Source organism: Hipposideros armiger, unplaced genomic scaffold (assembly GCF_001890085.2).
Source record: "Hipposideros armiger isolate ML-2016 unplaced genomic scaffold, ASM189008v1 scaffold_768, whole genome shotgun sequence".
Taxonomy (NCBI): Eukaryota; Metazoa; Chordata; class Mammalia; order Chiroptera; family Hipposideridae; genus Hipposideros; species Hipposideros armiger.
Genome location: NW_017732118.1, coordinates 222170 through 244377, shown reverse-complemented (window position 1 = coordinate 244377; position 22208 = coordinate 222170). Strand labels below are relative to the sequence as shown.

Genomic DNA, 22208 nt, shown 5'->3' with positions numbered 1-22208 from the left:
CAATCAGAATTGGTTTTCTGGGAACCATTTGATTATTGCAGTTAGTCATGTTTTTTTCTTTCTTTCATCCTTTTGTTCATTTAGTCATTGAGTCTGTTCATCAGTCAGTCCCCTAGCTGTATGAGGCCTGCTTTTTCAGAGAGCAGTCATATATTAAGGCACTAGGAAATACGACAGAAGTAGGAGACAGGGTACTTGTTCCCAAGGAGCTTTTTGGAGCTGGGTTCCTGAAACATAAATACACAGAAACTCTAGAAAAGAAATATAGCCCAGGGTATATCAAGGCTTGTACAAACTTGAGGAAGGACATCATCTAAATAGAGCTTCCTGCTAGGTAAAGTGAGTTGAAGCTTGATATGCAGACAGGTTACTGTAGAAACTACAGTAGCAGAAATTGTTGAGTAGTTAATCTGTGCTGAATATTAGAATGATTGTACCTTAGAATATAAACTAAATGTTTATTTTAGTCCTAATTATATTTAAAAATACATCTCACAACCATATGATTTCACTGATATGTGGTATATAAAACCAAAAACAACAAGAAAAACAAATGAAGAAACAAAACTCATAGAGACAGACAATAGTTTAGTGGTTACCAGAGGGTAAGGGGGGGAGGAAGGTAGTAGATGAGGGTAAAAGGGGTCAAATATATGGTGATGGGAGGAGAACTGACTGGGTGGTGAACACACAATGTGATATATAGATGATGTGTTACAGAATTGTACACTTGAAAGCCTATGTGACTTTGCTAACAGTTGTAACCCCAGTAAACTTTAGTTAAAAATTTTAAAAAAAGAAAAATAAAAAAAAATACATCTCACACACATTGGGTAAGAAATACTCAAAATGTTAAGTACATATCTTTGGGTAATGGGATTATGGATGATTTGTTTACTTGATTTTATATTTTCCTTTAATTTCTAAGTTTTCCACAGTGATCCTATTTAACTTTTATAATCAGAAAAAAATGTGATATTGCCACTTGATGTTTGCTAAGTTCTAATAGCCATTTCTTTACTATATCCCTTATTCTCTAATCTTGTGTAGTAAAGATTCATCACAGTAGAACCAAGGTTACAGCTGGTAAAAAGATACTTGTGCTTTTCCTTCTTGGGAACAAAGACCACCTGAATTCCCTGCAGGCTATGCCACTGAAGTCCTTCATAGAACTTAGCTTTCCTGATTGTCAAAGAGCAAAAAGATGTGTTTTAAATTATTATCTTGCCCACATTGACAGAATTTTACCTCCCAAAACTTGGGGCACATGTAAGAGACTTTTTTTTCCTAGCCTGTTTTTCGTAGCCTGTTGTTGTTGTAGTAGTTGTTGGCAAATCCTTGTGACTTTTTGCCTGTGCTTTCTGATGAAATAACAAATGATCTTTGTTCCCCCCCTTTTGTCTTCAGCTGACCTGAATAATGTCAGGTTCTCAGCTTATAGGACTGCCATGAAACTTCGAAGACTGCAGAAGGCCCTTTGCTGTGAGTATTAACCAGTTTTTGAAATACTTGATAGTTACTCTTTGCTTTGAAACAAGTGGGTCAGGGGTGTTTTCATTTGGAGAGGGGAGACATAGCTGTCAAAAGTCCATTTGTAACATAGAATTCAGTGTTTATTTTTTATTTATTTATTTATTTATTTATTTACAATTCATTTTTTAAAGGTATCTTTGGCCTAGCGTGCTCCTAGACTATTTTGTTATATTTTTCAAAATCATTCCTGTCACCGTTCGTCAGCTACTGATATTGAATCACTAAGATATTGATGATTTTATTTTCCAACTAATGGCATTGGCATCCAGATTTATCTTTATGAACCTTGAATTATCTCCCCCTATTCTACCTTTATTTCTTCTTCTTCTTCTTACAAAACGTATTTAGTATTGCAAGTATTAGTATTAGATTGCCTTATCCAAACCAGAGTTCACATACTTAGTTGTTTTTTTAGCTTTGAGTCCTAATAATGTTCAGATAAATGCTGTCGTAGAAACAAGATGACAAGATTGTTTTTCTGCTTTTGCTAATTACCATACATCAGTGGAAAAATCCTGAAGTGTCATAATAGCTCTGTCTTTTCATCCGATAGTTTATATAGTTTACATCTGTTACCAATAAAGTTACCTATTATAATATTGAGTGTCCATGTACATGACCATGGCCATGACCATTCATACCCTGATGCAGCTTACAGTCTAATGAGGGATATACAGGGTGTCCATAAGAAGGAGACATAGGTGAATGTATGTATATAAGATCTTCAAGAACATCTACAAACTATTAAACAAAAATAAAGTGATATTGTCTCTAATACCAAGCTTTATGGGCACTCTGAGGAAAAGTGAAGAGCCTGTTTCAAAGTCATGTATTTAATTATGTGACAGTGGAAGAGAGGGGGGTACTATGACAAGAGCTAGTTGTGCAGGGGGAGGTGAGTTTCAAAGATTTGCTTGAAGAGGTGATATGTAAGCTACGTAAGTCCAGAAGGGTTAAAGAGAGCTCACTCTAAGAAGAATGTTCTAGTCAGAAGGGATAGCATGTGCTGAGACGTGGAGTCCAGAGATTCATCCAGGAACTGAAAATACTTCCGCATGGCTGAAGCACAGAATTCCAGGAGGGGCTATGGTGAACTATTTGGCTGGAGAGAAGAGCAGGAGGCCGACTGTGAAAGGCTTTTTTAAACTTATGTTAAAGAATTTTAGAGGTCAGTGGGGAGCTACACAAGGGGATGACACAGTGGGATTTTCGTTTATTTTATTTTTATTAAAAAAAATTTTTTTTAATTGGGAACAGCCATGGTCATTGGTTACATATTGCTTTCATGCTACGATGGCCTAGTTGACTCTTTTAAGGAGGGCTCAGCTCACAGTGGCTCATGCGGGGATCGAACCGACAATCATGGTGTTATCAGCACAACGCTCTAACCAACTGAGCTAACCGGTCACCCCCAGGATTTTCATTTCAAAAGATCACTCTGGCTGTGGAACAGAGCGTAGATTGGGGGTCAGGGGAAGTGTGCAGCTGATAGGAGAGAGACTTGTTGAGAAGTCGCAGCAATCTAATCCAGCAACATGGTGGCCTGAATTGGCAAAGTAGGAATGGAGATAAGTGGGGAGAATTGAGAAATACTTACCAGTTGGAATTGATAGGCCTTAGTGGTGAAGTAAATGTGATGAGTGAGGGGGAATTGAGGAAGATACTTAGGTGCTCAGATGGGGTGAATGGTGGACTCGCCCCGTAGAGTTGGACATAAAGCTTGGGCACTCAGGAGAAATACAGGAGCAATATTTAGGATTCATTAGCATGTAAGATGCTCAGAAAAAGTGTAGAGTAAGAAAAGAGTATAGGACAGAGGACAGACAATGTACAGAGGGGACTTCAAAGGAATAGGCAGAGGGGCAGAAGGAAAACCCAAAGAGGTTAAGTACCATGGACTTCATGAGAAGAAAGAAGGGGCCTGCCACCAGGGCTGAATGATGCTGGGGGGTCAGGATGCAGTTGGTGAAAATCGATTGGATTTAGCAACGAAGGAGGTCCTTAGTAACTTGGGTGAGATTTTAGAGGCGCGTGGCGGTGGTGAAGTGGGCCTAAAAGTAAACAGAAAACGGGGATGTAAAGATGGTTGGTTCTGGACATTTCTTGGAAAAATTTAGTTGTGAAGGGGACGGAAGAGTGATGGGAGTTGGCCTAAAGGGGCTGAGGAGTTAATGAAGTGCACATGCATAGAAGTTGAGAGACACTTGACTCTATTGAAAGGACTATGAGAAGAAAAGAGGACACGATTGAAATGTTTGGCTCCTGAGGCACTAGTAAAAAAATATGAGTTCTCAGGGTGGCCGGTTAGCTCAGTTGGTTAGAGCGTGGTGCTGATAACACCAAGGTTGCCGGTTCGATCCCCACATGGGCCACTGTGAGCTGCGCCCTCCTAAAAAAAAAAGATTAAAAAGTGAGTTCTCAGAAAATAGGGGCAGGTAATCCAGAGTCCAAGAGAAGGAAGGAGCATCTCTTCCACTGTAATGAGTGGTGCTGAGGAAAGCATCTGTGCAGTGCCAGGTGATTAAGGAGACCAGGTGGCAGGAAAGGGGAAGGGGGGGAATGTTGGTGTAGCAGCGGTTCTCAACCTGTGAGTCGCGACCCCTTTGGGGGTCGAACGACCCTTTCACAGGGGTCGCCTAAGACCATTGGAAAACAAAAAGATATTTACATTATGATTCATAACAGTAGCAAAATTACAGTTCTAGAGTAGCAACGAAAATAATTTTATGGTTGGGGGTCACCACAACATGAGGAGCTGTATGAAGGGGTCGCGGCATTAAGAAGGTTGAGAACCGCTGGTGTAGAGGTTTCTGTTTTCTGTGTGGAGCGTTCCTGTGTGTGCTGCAGTTAACAGCAGAAGGTGATGAAGCTGAGGTTGGGCTTACCTTTGTGGAGAATAAGAGAGAGGGCTAATTTGAGAAGCGGGCATTATGGAGCCGGGAGCTGGCTGAGTGTCTTACAGCAGCCCCAGTCTGCAGGGGCGCGGTATTGCTTCAGGCACACTCAGCAGCCAGGAGCCCGATGGTTCTGCCCCAGGGTGGGCAGAGGACACTTGGGCAAGAGAAGAGGTGAGCATTTCAGCAAAAGAGTGAGTAGGTGGTTAAAGTGATGCCTGTCAAGTCTGCTGGGTAGGAGAAGCTATGACTTCAGGTGGAAGCTGGTCATTAGGAGGTAGAGGGATGAAGACGAGTCGCACTGCTCAGGAAGGTGGAAGATGAGTGAGTGCAGAAGTAACTGGATGGCCAGGAAGCCGTGATGAGAGAGTCATGGAGCTAAACGTTATTTCAGAAGTGGAACAGTTCCAGGTGATGGGGCCTAGGATATGACCATTTGAGTGGGCGGCAGACGTGGAGCAGTTGGGAGTCTCCGCGGAGAAGAACTAGGAAGCTAAGGAATGGAGAGACCAGAGCGATGCGATGCATGAGTCATCTATGCCAGTGCTGAAATCATCCAGAATTGGGGCCAGGCCTGGGGAAGAGAGAAGGATCCGGAACTCTGGCTGCCAAGTCTTTAGGAACCAAGGGGCCTGACCAGGGCGTTGCAGAAGCTTGAAATCAGATGGTCAGGGAGGGTCCCTGGCATGTGGATTTTAAAAAATGGAAATGGAGAAGACGTGATGTGGAATTACAGTAATACCTTGGTTTGCCAGCATAATTCGTTCTGGAAACAAACTACTGTATTGCAAGAGACGTCGCTCGTTGACCGCGTTAAAATGTATTAGACACGCTTGCTCGTCTTGCGGAACACTCGCAAACCAAGTTAGTCGCACTCCAAGGCTTTTCTGCATTCGGAAAGAGAGAAGTAGGTTTTTCCTCTTCATCTTGGGCTCTCCAAGGCTCTGCACAAACTCTGGCACAGAGCGCAGTTTAATATCTTTTCACGGAATGGATGCAAGGCTGAAAGTAAATGTAGGTTTTCGTTTCCTTATAGCTTATAGTCTGAAGCTATCATTTTTCAGCTATATAGCTGCCAAGTTTAAATGGTTTTTAAAGGGCTCCCCAGGCTCAGGATTTCCTTAGGGACCTGTTCATGTACCAGAGCTGAAAAGAGGCAGTTTGGGGTGGGGCGCGAGTCAGGGCTGGATGGAGAAAGTCTTCTGCCTCTTTTTCTTCTTCTATCCCTGTCCCACCCTAGAGATACTGCTTTCCGTTGTGAAAGGGGTAATTAGGAACTGGTTGCTGTAAAGTGATATTGTAAATAGTGTATTCCTAGGAGATCTTAAAAGTTCAAAAGAAATCATCAGCAGTAGATGGGAAAACCTTACAATGACTGTCCCTTTCTGTAATGTTCTTTATGACCTTGGATTCAGGCATTATTCAATTCTGTTAAGAAAATAATTTTATTCACATATGTGTCTCATTGTCATTTCAATTTCTGTGAAAATGTCCAATAAGTATTGGGGAAACAGGAGTATGTGATATTATTAAAAATTTGGACCATTTCAGGTTCTAACCTTATAATACAGTTAAGCTCTGAATGTCGAATGTAGAATTTTCACATTTAAACAGATTTGAAATTCTCAGCATTTCTTTTCTGAGAATGACTTTTCTAATATTTGAAAAAGATTTAGGTATAGCAAAAATGAGGGCGTATTTATCTAAATTGAGTACTGGATTCTCAAGAATGGTAGGGAGGGTTCCATGTGTCCTATGAATATAGAATGAAGAGTTCACCAAGCCTTTTATTATTGAAAACATGTGTGGTCACATTACTTAACTAACTGTTCAGTGGTTGAGTTAAGAATTTCCTCTTAATTTTGTATTTGCTTAGGTTTATCTTCTAGCCTTTTTGTCATTGCTCTGCCTGCACAGTCCATGATAAAGAGCTTTTGTCTGTGGTGCAGGCAAAAAAAAAAAAAACTTGTCCTGGCTGGATTTTCCAACCTAAGGTCGCTTCTACTAACTCTTACTTTAATGAAAATTAACGATGTTATCTCAATGATTTCCTGATGCCAGTAAAGAGTTTGAATTACAGATGCCTTAGAAAATATGCAGTGCTACCGCCATCAAGCACTCGGTCTAATTTTTTCACTTCACATCAAAGCGTCAGGATTGCAGAAACTCGAATAACACAATTTTATCCACTATAGAGAATTTGCTATTTAAGTCGAGAATATCACCATTGGCCTATAATGTCCCCAGTTTGTAAGCGGTTTAATGTTGCATGACTCCATACTGCTTTTCCAAGCATTGTGAATGAAAATTAAACTCGACAGAAAAGCAGAGACAAAGAGAAAATCTTGGTAAGGAGGATTTATAAACTGGTTCATATGGCTGATAACGCATGGAAAGTTATGAAGAAGATAATCTAAGCTTTATCTTTGTCCTTCTGTAGTTCTGATGGCATCCTATACGTCTGTGGCTTCTGAAATTAAAAATATAGGCAGCTTCTAAGAGCAGAAATAAAAATGCACTTAAGGCACATGTATTTAGTTTATTAGACTGTGGTGGGTTGGCGAGAGCCCAAACCATAGGGCTAAATATACTGCAGTTGATAAATGTGACAAATACTCTGCAAACAAGAAACAGCACAATTTGCTTCTGTTCAGCAACTAAATCACACAGTAGAGAGATTTTGTGTAGCCTGGAGTTGTCTGAATAAAGGTACGCCCTCACCAGCACAAACCAAGTGAAAAATGTGCTCCCTTCTTGGTAAATGCACCTCACCTTTGAGAGTGCACTAAGGTGGCATTAGACAGGGTTGAGTCGCTAAAGAAGACTCGCACGAGTCATGATAACATGGCTGCTTACAAATACAGTCTCTTGCAGGAAAAGGCTACAATAAGGTAACAGCATTAAAGTCAGGATATGCATTCCCAGCCACAGACTGCCTCACAGCAAGGGGCCTGAGAGGCCAGTGCAGTTATTTTGTCCCTCCCCCACAAAAACCTACTTTCCCCACATACTCCGTTATTTTTCACATAGGTTAGACACAGGTCTCTTTTGTTATTTCCGAATTCAAAAACATCTTGAGGACAGAGCCAAACTAATTTCTCTAAGGTTACTTGGTTTGACAGGTAAGAGAGGGGGGCCTATAACAGGACACAGTGCTCTCCCCGGAGAAACCCTGGAGTCCTGTTCAAAATTTGCCCAGTGCCCATGAGTTGCACAAAAGAATGCTTGGCCCTTAGTCATGGTGCTGAAGCTGGTAAGGGGTACCTCATAGCTTCCGTTCTCCAAGTCACCTTTGATCCCATTTCCAGTCATCATTCTAGGAAGCCGGCCATCTTTAACCTTCCTCCTGGAATTGGATGCCTTCGAAGTGTTCTCTTTGCACTAGGAGGTCTTTTCCATCAGTTTATCTTTCCTCCTTCAAAGCAAATTCTACCTGGCCAGATATTCCTCACCCAGCTCCTAATTCTCCCAAGGTTCTTTTATTTCAAGGGGTCCTATGCTCTTTGGTCCACCAGACGTGTTGTTGCCATTGCTTACTGACATCTTTACTGTAACTGGGAAAGAAATTTGAGATGCAAAAATGTTGCGTCTCCCATCTCCCAGGCTAACATCCTATGACTGGTAGTCACTCCTAAATGGACGTTGGTTTGGGTATGCCACAGAAATGTCTCTAACCATCTACATCAAATATCTGGCTTTTCGATTCCAGTGAAGTAGGCCTACCAAATTAAACTTAATTCTTCCTCAGTGACCCAAGTGTCCAAATTGTCCCTCCACCCATTTGTGGCTTTCCTCATGTAACAACGGGGAAAATAGCTATATTTTTACACTTAATATTATGACAGATAAACCTTCTACTATATACCCAATAACCTTTCTTAAAACTTCACCATCCCAATTATATGGCCATACAATGTGCATTCAGATTATTATAAATAGGCGGTCTCCAGATAGGACTGTGTAAATATTCCCACAGAGCACTTTCCAACACAGGTCCTTAATAACAGATATATCCTGTGAAACAAGAACCAAAAGACATAGCCACTTTACTGTCACTCCATAGACTCATGGTCATAGTCAAAACTCCCATCTCTTCATTCAGTGTGTTCAATAGGTTGGCTAATTGTCCCGCTCATTTCTCAGCTCTTTAAAAATGCGTCTGAGTCCCAGTTAAGGGAGCAAGCATATTATTCTCTGAGTGGAAGCCTCTTTCTGGGCACCAACATTATCTTAATTCTCCCCCCTCCCCTTTTTAAAGGATTTCTTTCTTTTTTTTTAAAAAAAAAAGGATTTTCTTGGGGGAACAGTGTGTTTTTCCAGGACCCATCAGCTCCAAGTCAAGTAGTTGTCTTCAATCTAGTTGCGGAGGGCACAGCTCCATGGCCAATGCAGGGATCGAACCGGCAGCCTTGGTGTTATGAGCACTGCGCTCTAACCACCTGAGCTAACTAGCTGCCCCTGTTAATTTCCCCTTTTTAACCCATTTGGTGGCCTTCTTCTCTTCGGCAACAATCTTTCTTTCTTACCATTAATTTTAATCCAAAGCTTCCCTACACACACGAAGTACGTCCCTTGGGTTCAGCCAGTGGGCTAGTCCATATTTAGCTGGTAGCAAGATGAGACATGCCAGGGTTCCTCCTTCAGTATCTTCCCAATGGTCAGCGGTCAGATTGGATCGGTCTGGGAAAATGGGGCTAATCTTATCCTGTAGGTGACAAAACATTTGTGACACTCAGCCCCAATTAGACCGGGTGTGGGGAAGGAGTAACCTATTCCCTCAATCCCTGTGGAACTTTTGCACGTTTGTTCCAAGTAATAGCCATACTATGTGGTTTCGGAATGTTACCAGCCTTTGAGACTGAGTAGTAGCCACAGCCCAGGGACAACTAGGGTATAGCATTGAAAAAAGGAAATTGTGATGAAGAAGGAAACACCTGTAAATTCCCCCACTTGAATGCTCTTGTTAATTGTAATTGGTCTCACAGGTGTAGCCCATTTAGCTAAAGTGATCGTTACCCAGGTTCCTTTGGTTGGAACTCCACCTGCAGGCCACAGGGTGAAGCTCAACGGAAGGAGATTCTGAACTTATTTGAGCTTTTGCTGATGTAACCAAGGAATTGAATTTTTAGCAGACCTGCCGTGAGTTTGCAGTTCCCTTCTAATCCGTTTTGTTCAGCTCCTGAAGTTCAGGTCTGTCATTTCCAGATGCCACTAGAATGTTGTATTATCGATAACCCATTTCGAAGACTGTGCTAATTCAAACCAAAGGTATCTTGGCAACCAGCAGTGGTTCATTTTCATCCCTTTTATCAGAATCATCCTTTTTTCCTTTTAAACAATGCCTTACCCATATTTTTAGCCAAGAATGAGTTGGTGGTCTTCTAAACAATTTCTCTTGACATGAATTGCACTGGCGGTAGCAATTAGGGCTCCATTGCTAAAGAGGACTCACAGAACCTAAATGACAGTGCTTACAAATCTACAGTTCATTGCAGGAAAAGGCTACAGTATGCAAACAACATTAAAACAAGGATAAGCATCACAACCACAGGCTGCCTCACACACAGCATAGGGCCCAGAGAAGCCAGGTTCAAACTCCAAGTACCCTCTCTCTATAAAGGCCGCAAAAGGATGCACTTTCCATCTTGGATCAGGAACACACACACCACTTTGGAAAACAGGGAGCACATATTGGAGTCTTAGCTAGGGTTTCTTATAGCCTGCTGGTCACCTGAGCGTATTTTTCCTATGTGGCCAGTCCCAAACCCAGTGGCCTGCACAGGTCTCACTGAGACCAGGTAAAAATGACCAATGTTATTGCTAGCAATAAACAGTAGTGATAACATACAGTAGAACCCGTGGCTACACAACACAAAAAGTTACTTCTTTTCACTGCTTTGATCCAGGCTCTGCATTATGTAGCTATTTAAGCAAAACATCTCATGCCGACTCCAGCGTCTCTGGAATTGACTCTCAGCACAGATAACTACATCAAAGTGTCTTGACTTTCTTGTTGGGCAAAGATTTGCTTGGAAAATCCTTCCGCCTGATGTGGAAGCTGCCTATACAGTGAGTTGGTCTGATGTCGACAACAGCCTCCTCTTTTCCCAGGTGCCTTCTGCTGCCTGGGCAAAAAAAAAAAAAGTCAGCAAACCCATAGCAGTTATCCCACCATAACTCCCTTCTGTCTCTGTGTGCACTGATAGGTTACAGGATTGTTTATATATTAACACAGAGTATTCACATTGACCCATGGGATGAGCTTGGGGTTATGTGGTATGGGCACCATGGGACATATTCTAACCAACTTTTTGGTGCTTTTTTTTTTTTAAGATTTTATTGGGGAATTGGGGAAGGGGAACAGCCAAGTTGTTGTCCTTCAATCTTAGTTGTGGAGGGCGCAGCTAGCTCAGCTCCAAGTCTAGTCGCCATCCGGCCGTGCATCGGCAGCTCGAGGCTGCTCAGCTCAAGGTGCCGTGTTCAATCTTAGTTGTGGGTGGATAGCCCACGGTACCATGTGGGAGTCAAACCAGCAACCTTGTTGTTAAGAGCACATGATCATACCAGCTGAGCCATCCTGCCACCTGTTGGCAGCTCAGCAGCAGCTCAGCTCGGGCGCAGCTCACTGGCCCATGTGGGAATCAAACCGGTGACCCTGTTGCTCAGAGCTCATGCCCTTAACCGAACTGAGCCACTCGGCCGGCCCTTTTTGGTGCTTCTTTTTTTCTCCTACTGTTATCACTAGTAGGGAATGAGGAATGGTTTTCTTTTTCAGTAAAGTCTGTAAGGACACCTTCTGCTACCCCCTTTCTGCTTTTCAGTATGTACCCCCATGAGGAATTGGAGAGTCCGGGTGTCTTGCCTTAACACCCACAGCAAGTCTTCTTATCTTTAGCCTCAGTTTACTCAACTGCAAACACTTCTAAAGGTGCTGTCCAGCTCTCAAAGCCTATGGTTCTGTAAAAGACAGAGAAAACCTGCCTCACCTCCTGGCTTGTGACATGTGGAGAGAGGAACAGTTAGCATTTGAACTTAGAATGTCGAGAGGATGATTAGGCACAACCAAGAGCATCAGGAACCATTAATGGGGATCCTGTGCTTAAGTCACCCACCCTCCATTTTTTGCTTTTCCAGCATAGCAAAGAGGATACTGGAGAGCCAGTCATTTGTGTCCTGTCTCCACCCTCTGTCACCCCCACAGCCCTCATGCATTAGGAGGACCACTGAATGGTCCCCATTCTTCAGTGGCATCAAAACCTATAGCATTCTCTACTATAAAAATACTTTTTGAAAGAGAGGGTATATTAGAACATACTTTGGTTTTTATATTGTTTCAAAATGTATGTCCTAGTGAATACTCTAAAGGATATATATTTTTCCCCTAAATGGAAATTCCTAGCTTGAGGTTAAAGGATAGTTTCGCAAACTTCTGTCTGCTGGTTGCTTATCGAGGCTTCTAGAAACAGCTAATCATTATGTTTAATGTTTCATCAAAAACTTTCAATGTATTCTTTAAGATGTCCCTTTTGAACAGTTAAGTGTATGTCTGTGTGGCAATTAAATTGTTCCTATTGATTTTTTTTCACTTCTTTGCAAGTCCGTAGTATCAGCTGTGCATACCTAAATAGAAGTCTTTTAAAAATTGTCCCATGAAAGTGGAATTCTGTTTGATATGTTTGTTCTGGGAAATGTGTTCTCTAATCTTCTGCGATGGAGCGTGCTTGTGTTTAACCACATCCAGTTTTAACAGTACTCTGCACAGCATTTCTCTCTTAACTGTCATCTTTTGCTCCTGTTATTTTAGAGCAATTGCTTTGCTCCCCTCCGGAGCTATTTATACTCCAAATTTTCTATTCTGTGTGTTACCCATTCACCTGTACAGAGATAAGAGTAGACCAAATAAAAACAAATTCATGCAATTTTGTTGTCTCTTTGTTTCTATCACATGGGTAAATGAGATTCTTAGTACAGAAGTGAGCCTAAAAATTTTCACTTGTTAGTTCTCATACCCTTAACTATAAAGCAAAATATTTATAATGATTAAGACAGAGTAACAAGAAAGAAAATAATAGAAAAATTTCAAATCCCCCATAGATTCCTTCAATATATAAAAAAACATGTTGGGAATATTGGTATTTAGAAGAAACCCATTCCTCTCTTCCGCTAATGGAAATGCTGTGCTGTGTTTCTGTTATAAATGTACTCAGTACCTGCACCTGGAAATGTGCCCATGTAGGAAATCAAGCAGACGAGAAAATCAAAGTTTGAGTCGTTTGGCTTTGTGCCTCTCTCCAGTCTCCCAGGGCAGTCCCTGCTCAGTCTTTCCTCCTCATGTTCTCCTGTCTGTTTGCATTGTTATTTTTCTGTTTTTATCTTTTTATTTTTAAGAAATGTTATTGGGGAACAGTGTGTTTTTCCAGGACCCATCAGCTCCAAGTCAAGCTGTTGTCTTCAATCCAGGTGTAGAAGGCGCAGCTCGTTGGCCCATGTGGGAATCGAACCGGCAACCTTGATGTTATGAGCCTGCACTCTAACCACCTGAGCTAACCGGCCGCCCCAGCATTGTTATTTTTTTAAAATTCTTTATTCTTTTTCCTACGTGTCTCCCTCTCAAATCAAGTTATGTTCCTTTCTGCCACTTGAAACAAAGTCCTGGCTTCCATGTAAAGACATTATTTCTTTATCTTGGGCATATTTTTTAGCAAAAGGCGTGGGAACCTTTAGGGTAGTAAAATTTGCCCTCCCCAAATGTGTCACTGTGGCATGTGGAATATTTTGAGCTGAAAACAATCAAGGCACTGAAAGAAGACTCAGGAAGAACCTTTGACCTCCCCCTAACTGCCTTAAACAGTTTAGATAGAGGATCTGCTCCAGGAAGGGAGCTATCATCATAGATAACTATAGTTTAATATGAGCTAGGTGTGGTAGACAGGGAGGAACCTAGCAAGGCCCATTTATTTGATCAGAGTCCTCTCTGCGTCCCACTGTTTCTGTACGGCCTAGCAAACATACTCTTAGTAAACATTAACCCTCTTCATTTTCCTGTAAATTGCCTTACTTCCCTTTGAAGTTCCAGACCTTTCTCTCCTCCTCCTTAGTCCAGAATGACATATATACCTCACTTTGCCTTACTGTCTTTGGAATTTTCATGTTTATGTGGATTCCCCATATGTATGAAATTAATTTTTTCCCCTCCTGTTAATCTGGCTCATATCAATTTAATTCTTAGACCAGCCAGAAGAACTCAAAAGGGTAGAGGAAAATTTTTTCCCTCCCCCACAGCCTTTGCTTCAATAGGATGAGGGCTCATCCAGGACATTTTAGGGAAATGGGTACTCACTGGATGAAAGACAAAAACTCTCCTGTTTGCACCACCAGGTCTCCTTCATGCTTCCAGGGAAACTTCCAAAGTGAACCATTTTCCTTTTTTAAAAGAGGAAAACATGCACTACATAGGTATTAACCTACATGGGTATTAACCACTGTTTTTTCCCCTTACCATTGAATTAGAACTAGTCACCAGTAATTAGTCAAATACATTAAAGCCTTAAATTTGCATCTGTTTAGTACTGGGCAGGCTGTTTACTGCTGGGATAGCCAGTGTCTATCTGCAGTTACCTTATAATTGTATTGCCTCTTGCCCCTAAATGCGTGAGAAATTTGCTTAATCACCATTGATTTTTTTTTCTCAAAAGACGGAGAATTCAGACCAGAGTTTATATGTATATGATGCTGTACAAGCGTGTTGTTGTGTTTCCAATTTGGCTAATAAATTGGCATTAGAAAAAAAGCATCTCTTCATGCCACTTGGGAGTAAAGCTTGAAGTTTGCTGATGTTGGGCAAGGTTGATATGTGAAAAGTACAATGTGAAATACAATTTGAAAGTGAAAGGAGAAATAGGCAAGCCTCAGGTCTGAAAACTGGATAGATTGTGCAGTGACTTTAGTTTGCTTATGGAAAATTTTCGTGAAGTTGATTCTTTGTTCACCTAATGGTAAGGTAGCAGAGAGATGGTGAGGTGACTGGTATTTCAAGGAGAAGAGTATTTAATGATTATATCTGGTCATAGAGTTTACACAACCCTAACCATACAAATGAATCAAACTGACCTTCTCTACTACTCACACAAGCAAGTATTGTCAGGAACTCTTTTGAAATCTCTAGCAAAATAGTTTTTTCTTTATTCAGTTGGAAATGACTCAGCTTCTGTAAAACATGAGCGGTCCCCTTTACTCTCACATATTCCCCAATACTGCAGGAATAGGAACTGTCTCTTTGCCTACATTTTCACCCAGTCAGTGCCAGTGAGATGTGAGGACAACCTCAGATCCTGAACGCTTGTCAGATTCATCAAACTTAGAGCTGAGGGATGGAAACAAAGCACAGTAAAGCCTTGGATTGCGAGTGACTTGGTTTGCGAGGGTACCACAAGACGAGCAAACATTTCTAATACATTTTAACGTGGTAAACGAGCGATGTCTTGCAATACAAGTAGTTTGCTTCCAGAAGGAATTGTGCTCGCAAACCAAGGTATTACTGTACTTTAAAAGAGGGTAGGGTTCGGGTTTGGTGTTTACTAAAGGGTACGAGACAACTCTGCCAGGATTGTCAAAGGAAAAGGAAAAAGAGTCAGAGGAGGCTTTTCCCCCTTTGAATCACCTGTGATTTGAATGTGGCTTTTGCAGTGGATCTCTTGAGCCTGTCAGCTGCGTGTGATGCCTTGGACCAGCACAACCTCAAGCAAAATGACCAGCCCATGGACATCCTGCAGATCATTAATTGTTTGACCACCGTTTATGATCGCCTGGAGCAAGAGCACAACAATCTGGTCAACGTCCCCCTCTGCGTGGATATGTGTCTCAATTGGCTGCTGAATGTTTATGACACGTACGTATGGCCAGCTTATTGTTCCGGTTCTGTCACAGGGGGCTTAGTTTATGGAATGGTGACGGTTTAATTAGCATCACGACAGGGCCCCAGTCTAGTCATACGGTCCTCGGGATGAGAGTTTCCCGAAGCCTTGTGACCTAATGCTGTCCCTGTGATAAGTCATTTTTGCATTTATTGGACCTGAAACATATTTTGGTATAGGTAACAGCTAGAACACAGCCTGCTCTCGGATTAGAAAAACAAAACCCTGAGATACTCATTTTTCTCAAATAGTATTGGGTTGTCAGAAAAGTCATGACGTGTTTTTTCTGTTTTTCGTTGCAAAAGTGCGTCATGACTTTTCCAACAACCCAATAGAAGGTGTCAGTGTGGAGCTGTTGGTTCTTTCCCTGTCTAGTCCATGTATCTTGAATTCCTCCATCCACGTCGGGGGTGGATCCCCCCTCTCGGGAAGAAATGGATGTGCCCCTGGAGATGCTGGCATACCTGTCACCTGATGTCAATAGTGTTAGCTGATACTCAGGAGAGTTTTGCAAAGATTATGAATTGATAAGCCAAACAAAATGAAAGAAAACAAGTCCTTAATGCAGCAAACTCAGCTCCTCAAATTGGGGAAGTTTTTGTTCGTTTGTTTGGTTTTTTAATAAGGTTTTACGAAATTTCCGTTTGGCATCTCTATTTATCACTCACTCAGAGAGCACTTGTTTATTTCTGTGGGATTGCACACAGGAGAGACCTCCAGTTCTAATTTTTGTCTTGAGCTTAATGAAGATAATTGAGGAATGTAGCAGAAGGAATCGGTCTCAATTTTGACTGAATTCTTCTTAGACCTTAGAATTATGTATTACATGCCTCATTTCACATGTCAACAGGAACATATCCCCATTTGGAAACCTGGGAAGGTTTTCTAAAAGGAGTTGCATATCAACTATTTTGCCATTTGCCTATGTTATAGATTTCTACCACCTTCTGGATCAAAAGTGCCTTTTTTCTTTGTTATTTTGATAAGGTATTGCTTTTTAAATTGTGAGATCACCTGGGTATTGAATTCTGATCCTTACTTACCAAGCCCTTGAACATATTAGGTTTTTTTGTGGGGGGTTTTTGTGTTGTTTTTTAGCTGAGCCATCCTGCCATGTGTTGGCAGCTCAGCGGCAGCTCAGCTCGGTCCGGGAATCGAACTGCTAGTTGCTCAGAGCTTGCACTCTTGAGTGAGCTCGTAACCAACTGAGCCACTCAGCCGGCGAACATACTAGGTTTTGTTCCACTAGGTTTTAATTGTGGATGGCACTTACATTTGCTTGGATAAGGGTTTGCATTGAGGTTTCCCCCTCAATTAGATTTTAGCACCATTTCATTGACAGATGACATGTGAATGGATTCTGAGTACTATATAACTTCCTTTCTACCTGCCTGAAAATTATTTAGGGACAGTTTAATTCCTGGAAGACCTGAGTTACTATATAATTTGTTACACTGGTTTGCCTTTTTTAAAGAGGAGGGAAAGATAAGAAAAGCCTTCCGATGATAGTAACCTTGTGAATGCATTAGAATCCAGGATTTCTGTTAGACTAAGGGATTTGGGAAATTGTACCACTTGAAAGTTCAATATATTGTTCACCAAAAATAACCACAATTAGGGCCTATCGTTTGTAATTTCAAAGTGCTAGTTGGGAGAATAAGTCTAGTTTGTTTTTTTTTTAAACCAACATCTAAGGTTCAGTTGCTTTCCATAGCAAAATAAAAGCTGAAAATTATTGAAAGTCATTTTCTACAAAATGAAAAACTTTGTATTATAATTTTTTATTTTTTCCCATGGATATAATGAACTTGTTAATAAATTTGTCATGTGGAATCCTTTATTTCTGCTTTTCATGTAAACTTAAAGTGTGTGTGTGTGTGTGTATATATATATATATATATATATATACACACACACATATATATTAACATAGCAATAGGTTATTTTAAAACTGCTCTTTAAGATCATATATTTGAATGCTGTGTAATAGAGCATAGCATATTTTTCTTGTGGAGATAAATGTTCATATTTTATATTATGTGTCATGTGGCCTGAAGTGGTTAATTTTCTTCTCAGGAAGGGCAATCTGATGAAAATCTAAAAGAGTTTTGAAGAGGGCTTAATAGTTAGTTGCTGGTAATTGGAGGGGGCTTCAGTAACCAAAATAGCTTCGTGCATAGTAGTAATTACCCCACTTACCAACTTAAACCCAGTAGCTTTCCATGGATGAATAGAAGGATATGTTTCCGATTTTGTGTAGAGCCACTCTTAAAATTCAAGTAAGGGCTTTTAAGAATTGAAAACTTGGTAAATAGTCATTGGTCAAGTTGGTCAAATTTCCATCGCACTGTAAGTCATCAGCCAAATAGATGAGGAATTCAGAAAAGTTCTTATTCTTAATAAAATAATGGTCAATAAAGTTTCCCATATCCAAGGTTGTTTTCTTAGCTGAGAAGTGTGTACCGTTTAGGAAAGTGTCAGTAATTATTTTCTTCGTTTGATTTTTCATAATAGGGGACGAACAGGGAGGATCCGGGTCCTGTCTTTTAAAACTGGCATTATTTCTCTGTGTAAAGCACATTTGGAAGACAAGTACAGATGTAAGTCATGTATATTAACTTTGTATTCTTTTATTAATGCTGGCTAATTACCCCAGCTCTAGATGGGGAATGACAGAGGTTCTTATTTGACAGAAGGTCCTACTCGTAAAATGTACAACTGCTTTTAGAGTGTCATAAAATGTGGTTTGTGCTATTCCCTGTCAAACATTAAATTGCAGGCATTTAAATGGAGAATGAAGATTCACTTGTCCAGTTCGAGTATTATTTTACATTGCGTTGACTGTGTCTGAATAAAACACATGTTCCTAGGGGATAAAGCCTGATTTCCTAACTCCTTTGTATAAATCAGAAAAAGAAAGGTGATGGTTTAATCCATGCTCTTGCCTAGTCTTTGAATTCTTGTTTAAAGAGGACTCTCTGGCATTCACGTTCAAGAAACATTGTTTATTTGGTAATCATCTTACTGCAAGGTGGACTGGCATAGCCAGTTCTGGGACATGACTAACATTTTATTGTTTGAGAGACACACAGCTCGCCATTTTTTACAGGATAAATATCACCTTATAGAATTTCCTATTGATTAGCCATTGGGTTCTTCTGCTTATTATTTGTAAATCCAACTGAAAAGCAAGAGGAGTGATGGTTGAGATAACTAAGCGACCGTTCATTCCCATTATGAAGGACTGTATGTGTTTTCCCCTTTAAATGCTTGTAAGAAATCTTCTTCAGTTGGAATATTAAAGAAACCTAGTCTGTTTTGTCTTTTTTCTTTTCCCCTAAGGCATAGCCTCACAGGGATGAGGAGATGTGCTGAGCTTCAGGACAGGCAGGAGATAAAAGAGATTAAATTCCTCCGAAGCCACTCTGTGTCCTACTGCTCAATTTCCCCCTAGGAGTAAGCCACAGAATACACACGCCTTTTTGGTTTTGACTTTTATGTAGTTTTGACTTGAGTTTTCTCACCCTAAGGGCCAAAGAAAAATAACTGAACAGATTTTGTTAACCATTTAAAAAATGTCTTTTGGATACAATACAATATTTCTGTGGGGGTTTTTTTTCCTTTAAATATTGTAATGACTTATAATAGGTTAGCTGATAATCTAACTTTATGATGGGCATAGTACCAGCACATTGTAATACTAAATTGAATCATCAAGGGAGCTTTGAGCCGGTTTCAAATAACTACTAAGAGGGAATGGGTTTTGATGTTGGTGAAACAAAAATATTAACTTCAAACTGGGATGTTTGAAAATAATTCACAATTTTGAACAAAAAAAATCTATGTGTGTTTATTGGAGAGATGATAAAAGGCGGTGTGCACAATCTCATTTTTGTTATTGCCATCTTAGGTATCGTTAAAATATTTACTGTCTTAGAGTTTAAAGTGTGCTTATGAGTAGAAAAGCCTTTCTTGGATTTACTCTTTTGGGCAGCTTTTATTTGAATGCAAAGTATGATTAAAATGATTTTTCTGAGAACAAAACACATGTTACAAGTGTTTGGTATATTCATTCATTCTGTGGACCCACATGTATTGGACACCTGCTATCTACAAGGTACTACTGTTCTATTCTAGAGCCTTCTGGCACACAGTTGACCCAGATATGGTCCCTGCTCTCAAAGGGATATCGTTCTTCAGCCAAAAAGACAGACACATATTAAATCCGTGACAGTGTAAAGTGATACGAGCTAATTACAAATACATACAGCATCCTGTGGGAGCACATATAAGCAACTCAGTGATCTTATAACTTCATGACGAAGTCCTAATTTTGGTACATTTTAAAATCTCTGATGTCCAAAGGGAATGGTGTTTGGGGCTAGTTACATGGTTCTTAATGCTACAACAGTTATTTTTATTAAAGTGGTTATGTCCTATCTATAAAATATTTCCCAAAGGATTATGTTCTGGCTGAGGAAAAGCTCAGGTGTCAGGACTGTATGTGAACTCATTTCTTGCAGGGCTATAATTTATTTAAAAGTTGTCACACTTCATATATACCGTATTTGCCAGCGTATAAGACGATTTTTTGGCCCTGAAAAATATGCCTCCAAGTGGGGGGTCGTCTTATACGCCAGGTACACTTCAGATAGACTGCCCATAGTGCTTGCCCCGTGCCATAGTGGCCTCCCGATGCCCGCCCACTTCATTCCACATACCGTTCAGGCATCAGCAGCGCTGCTGCGTGTATGCTCGGCTGTTATGCGATTTTGCTGTTATGCGATTTTACCACACTCGCAAAATCGCACACAGCCGACCATATAACAAACTCTGTATTTTGAGTGGAAATGTTAGGGGGTCGTCTTATACGCCGGCAAATACGGTACACAATGATGATTAACTTCATCCATAAAAATACTAGATTTCTAGATTAACATACTGGAAAAGTAACCCCTCTCTGTGGGAGAATTGGTACCAGAATTGAGTTGGCCATGAGGTACTGCTAGCATCGATTTGGTGCTGCTTTTTGATGGTTACACTCCTCTTCTTCCTTTTGTAGACCTTTTCAAGCAAGTGGCAAGTTCAACAGGATTTTGTGACCAGCGCAGGCTGGGCCTCCTTCTGCATGATTCGATCCAGATCCCAAGACAGTTGGGTGAAGTTGCATCCTTCGGGGGCAGTAACATTGAGCCGAGTGTCAGAAGCTGCTTCCAGTTTGTAAGTTCTTCACCATCATCAGTAACATATTTATTCTTTTGTAGTTTAGAAATTAATTATGAAAACACAGAACTTCACATGGCTCTTCTGTAGGCCGGTGGGTAGGAGATTTTTGATATTTGAAACCTCTGCGCATGGTTACTAAGGTGCTGGGAGGGAAGGGAGTCTACAGTAGTTCAGCGAGGCAGCCATAAAAATCCTGTGTATATACGATCTTCATAGGTGAGTCTCTCAGTTTTTTAGTTTTACCTCATTCTATCATTATAGCCTCCTTTTCGATGACTGTTGATAAGTAGTTGACAAGGCTATCATTTTTTTTTTAAGTTTTCCTTTGGTAGCTTTGACATTTCTCTACTATGCCAAGCCCTGGATGGTGACTTGCTGTAGTCTAATCACAAGGTCAGAGGTTTGTACACTCTGCTAATGCCCGTCACTAACTCAACACACTCTTGTCCATTCTCTTTCTTACCTTGTCCCATTGCCTTTTCCACACCGTAAGCAGCGCCCCCAGAAATATACCCTCTTCCTCCCAAATGCCTGAGCACTTTCCATCAATAGACATTTAGGTTGTTTCTGTGTTTTGATAAGGTAGGTAATGTTGCAGTGAACACCTGTATGCAGTTAGCTCTTTTCTTTGACGGATGTTTTTTTCTTTAGAATAAACTCTCAGGAATGGGATTACCAGACTAAAAGATATATAGACAGTTGTGTGGCTTTGAATACATAGTACCAGATGCCTTTTTGTCAAAAGTTGTTTCTATGTATTATACCGCCAGCACTGAAGGAGTGAAATATTTCCAGTATTACATTAGTCACAGTGTTCCTGTGTTTTTAAAAAAAAATGCTAAGAGCTGTTTTTTTGTTGCTGTTGTTTTTTAATATGGGGTTTGTCAATCCATTCTAATCCCATTAACAATATAACTAGTAGTAGAGATAACTGGGTTAGACCCTGTAGTCTTTGACCACAGGCTAGGATAAAACTGTAAAAGGCTTCCTGGGCAGAACACTGAATATTTAAATGTTTAAAGCAGTTTGAGCATTCATTTAATAGTTAACCGGGCAAATTGACTAAATGCACATATAATAAGCCCACTTATGTAGAAGTGGGTACACTATTTGGATTCTTTTGCCAAAATTATGGCAAATTAGCTGTAAATGTAAAATAGGTGTGGAGAATTAAATGCAGTTTTTTCACATCATACTCAGATCTCTGCAAATGTGAACAGACTCAGTACCTCTAGATTTTTTCTTGCATGTTGCTACATTAATCTTTCTACTCCAGATTGTAGACACAAATAACTTTCATCCAATGAATATTAATGGCCACAAGGAGTCCAGATTCATTTTGTTTTTTAATCCAATTATAAAATAATTTGCAATGATGTGAGTTTTGCTTTTCCTAAGCGCTTCAGTTACTTTTTAAGTTTTAGTTGTGAAACTGACACACACGCCTTCATATGTGTGTATGTGTGCACAGTTGTGTGTATTGTGACTTGAGTTGAGAGTAAGGGTCAGAATCCCAACCTTCCCACAGCCATCTTTCTTCAGAGTTGGTTCCTGCTGCAGAGTAACCTGGGCTGGCTTCAGGGTCTCTGGATCCACTGTCCTGTCACCCTACTGTACTGCCACCAACACCCTCAGGCAGCCA

General features: G+C 40.6%; 1 protein-coding gene across 9 annotated transcripts in view; it reads left to right on the top strand.

Moving 5' to 3' along the window:
• LOC109373985 (dystrophin-like) overlaps positions 1-22208 on the top strand; it is a 606466-nt gene that overhangs the window by 494118 nt on the left and 90140 nt on the right. For all 9 annotated transcript variants that reach the window (XM_019628250.1, XM_019628248.1, XM_019628247.1 and 6 more), the window contains 4 exons: positions 1408-1482; positions 15114-15315; positions 17855-17940; positions 20403-20560. In XM_019628250.1, coding sequence (XP_019483795.1) covers positions 1408-1482; positions 15114-15315; positions 17855-17940; positions 20403-20560 — 521 coding nt within the window. The remainder of the gene's footprint in view (positions 1-1407; positions 1483-15113; positions 15316-17854; positions 17941-20402; positions 20561-22208) is intronic.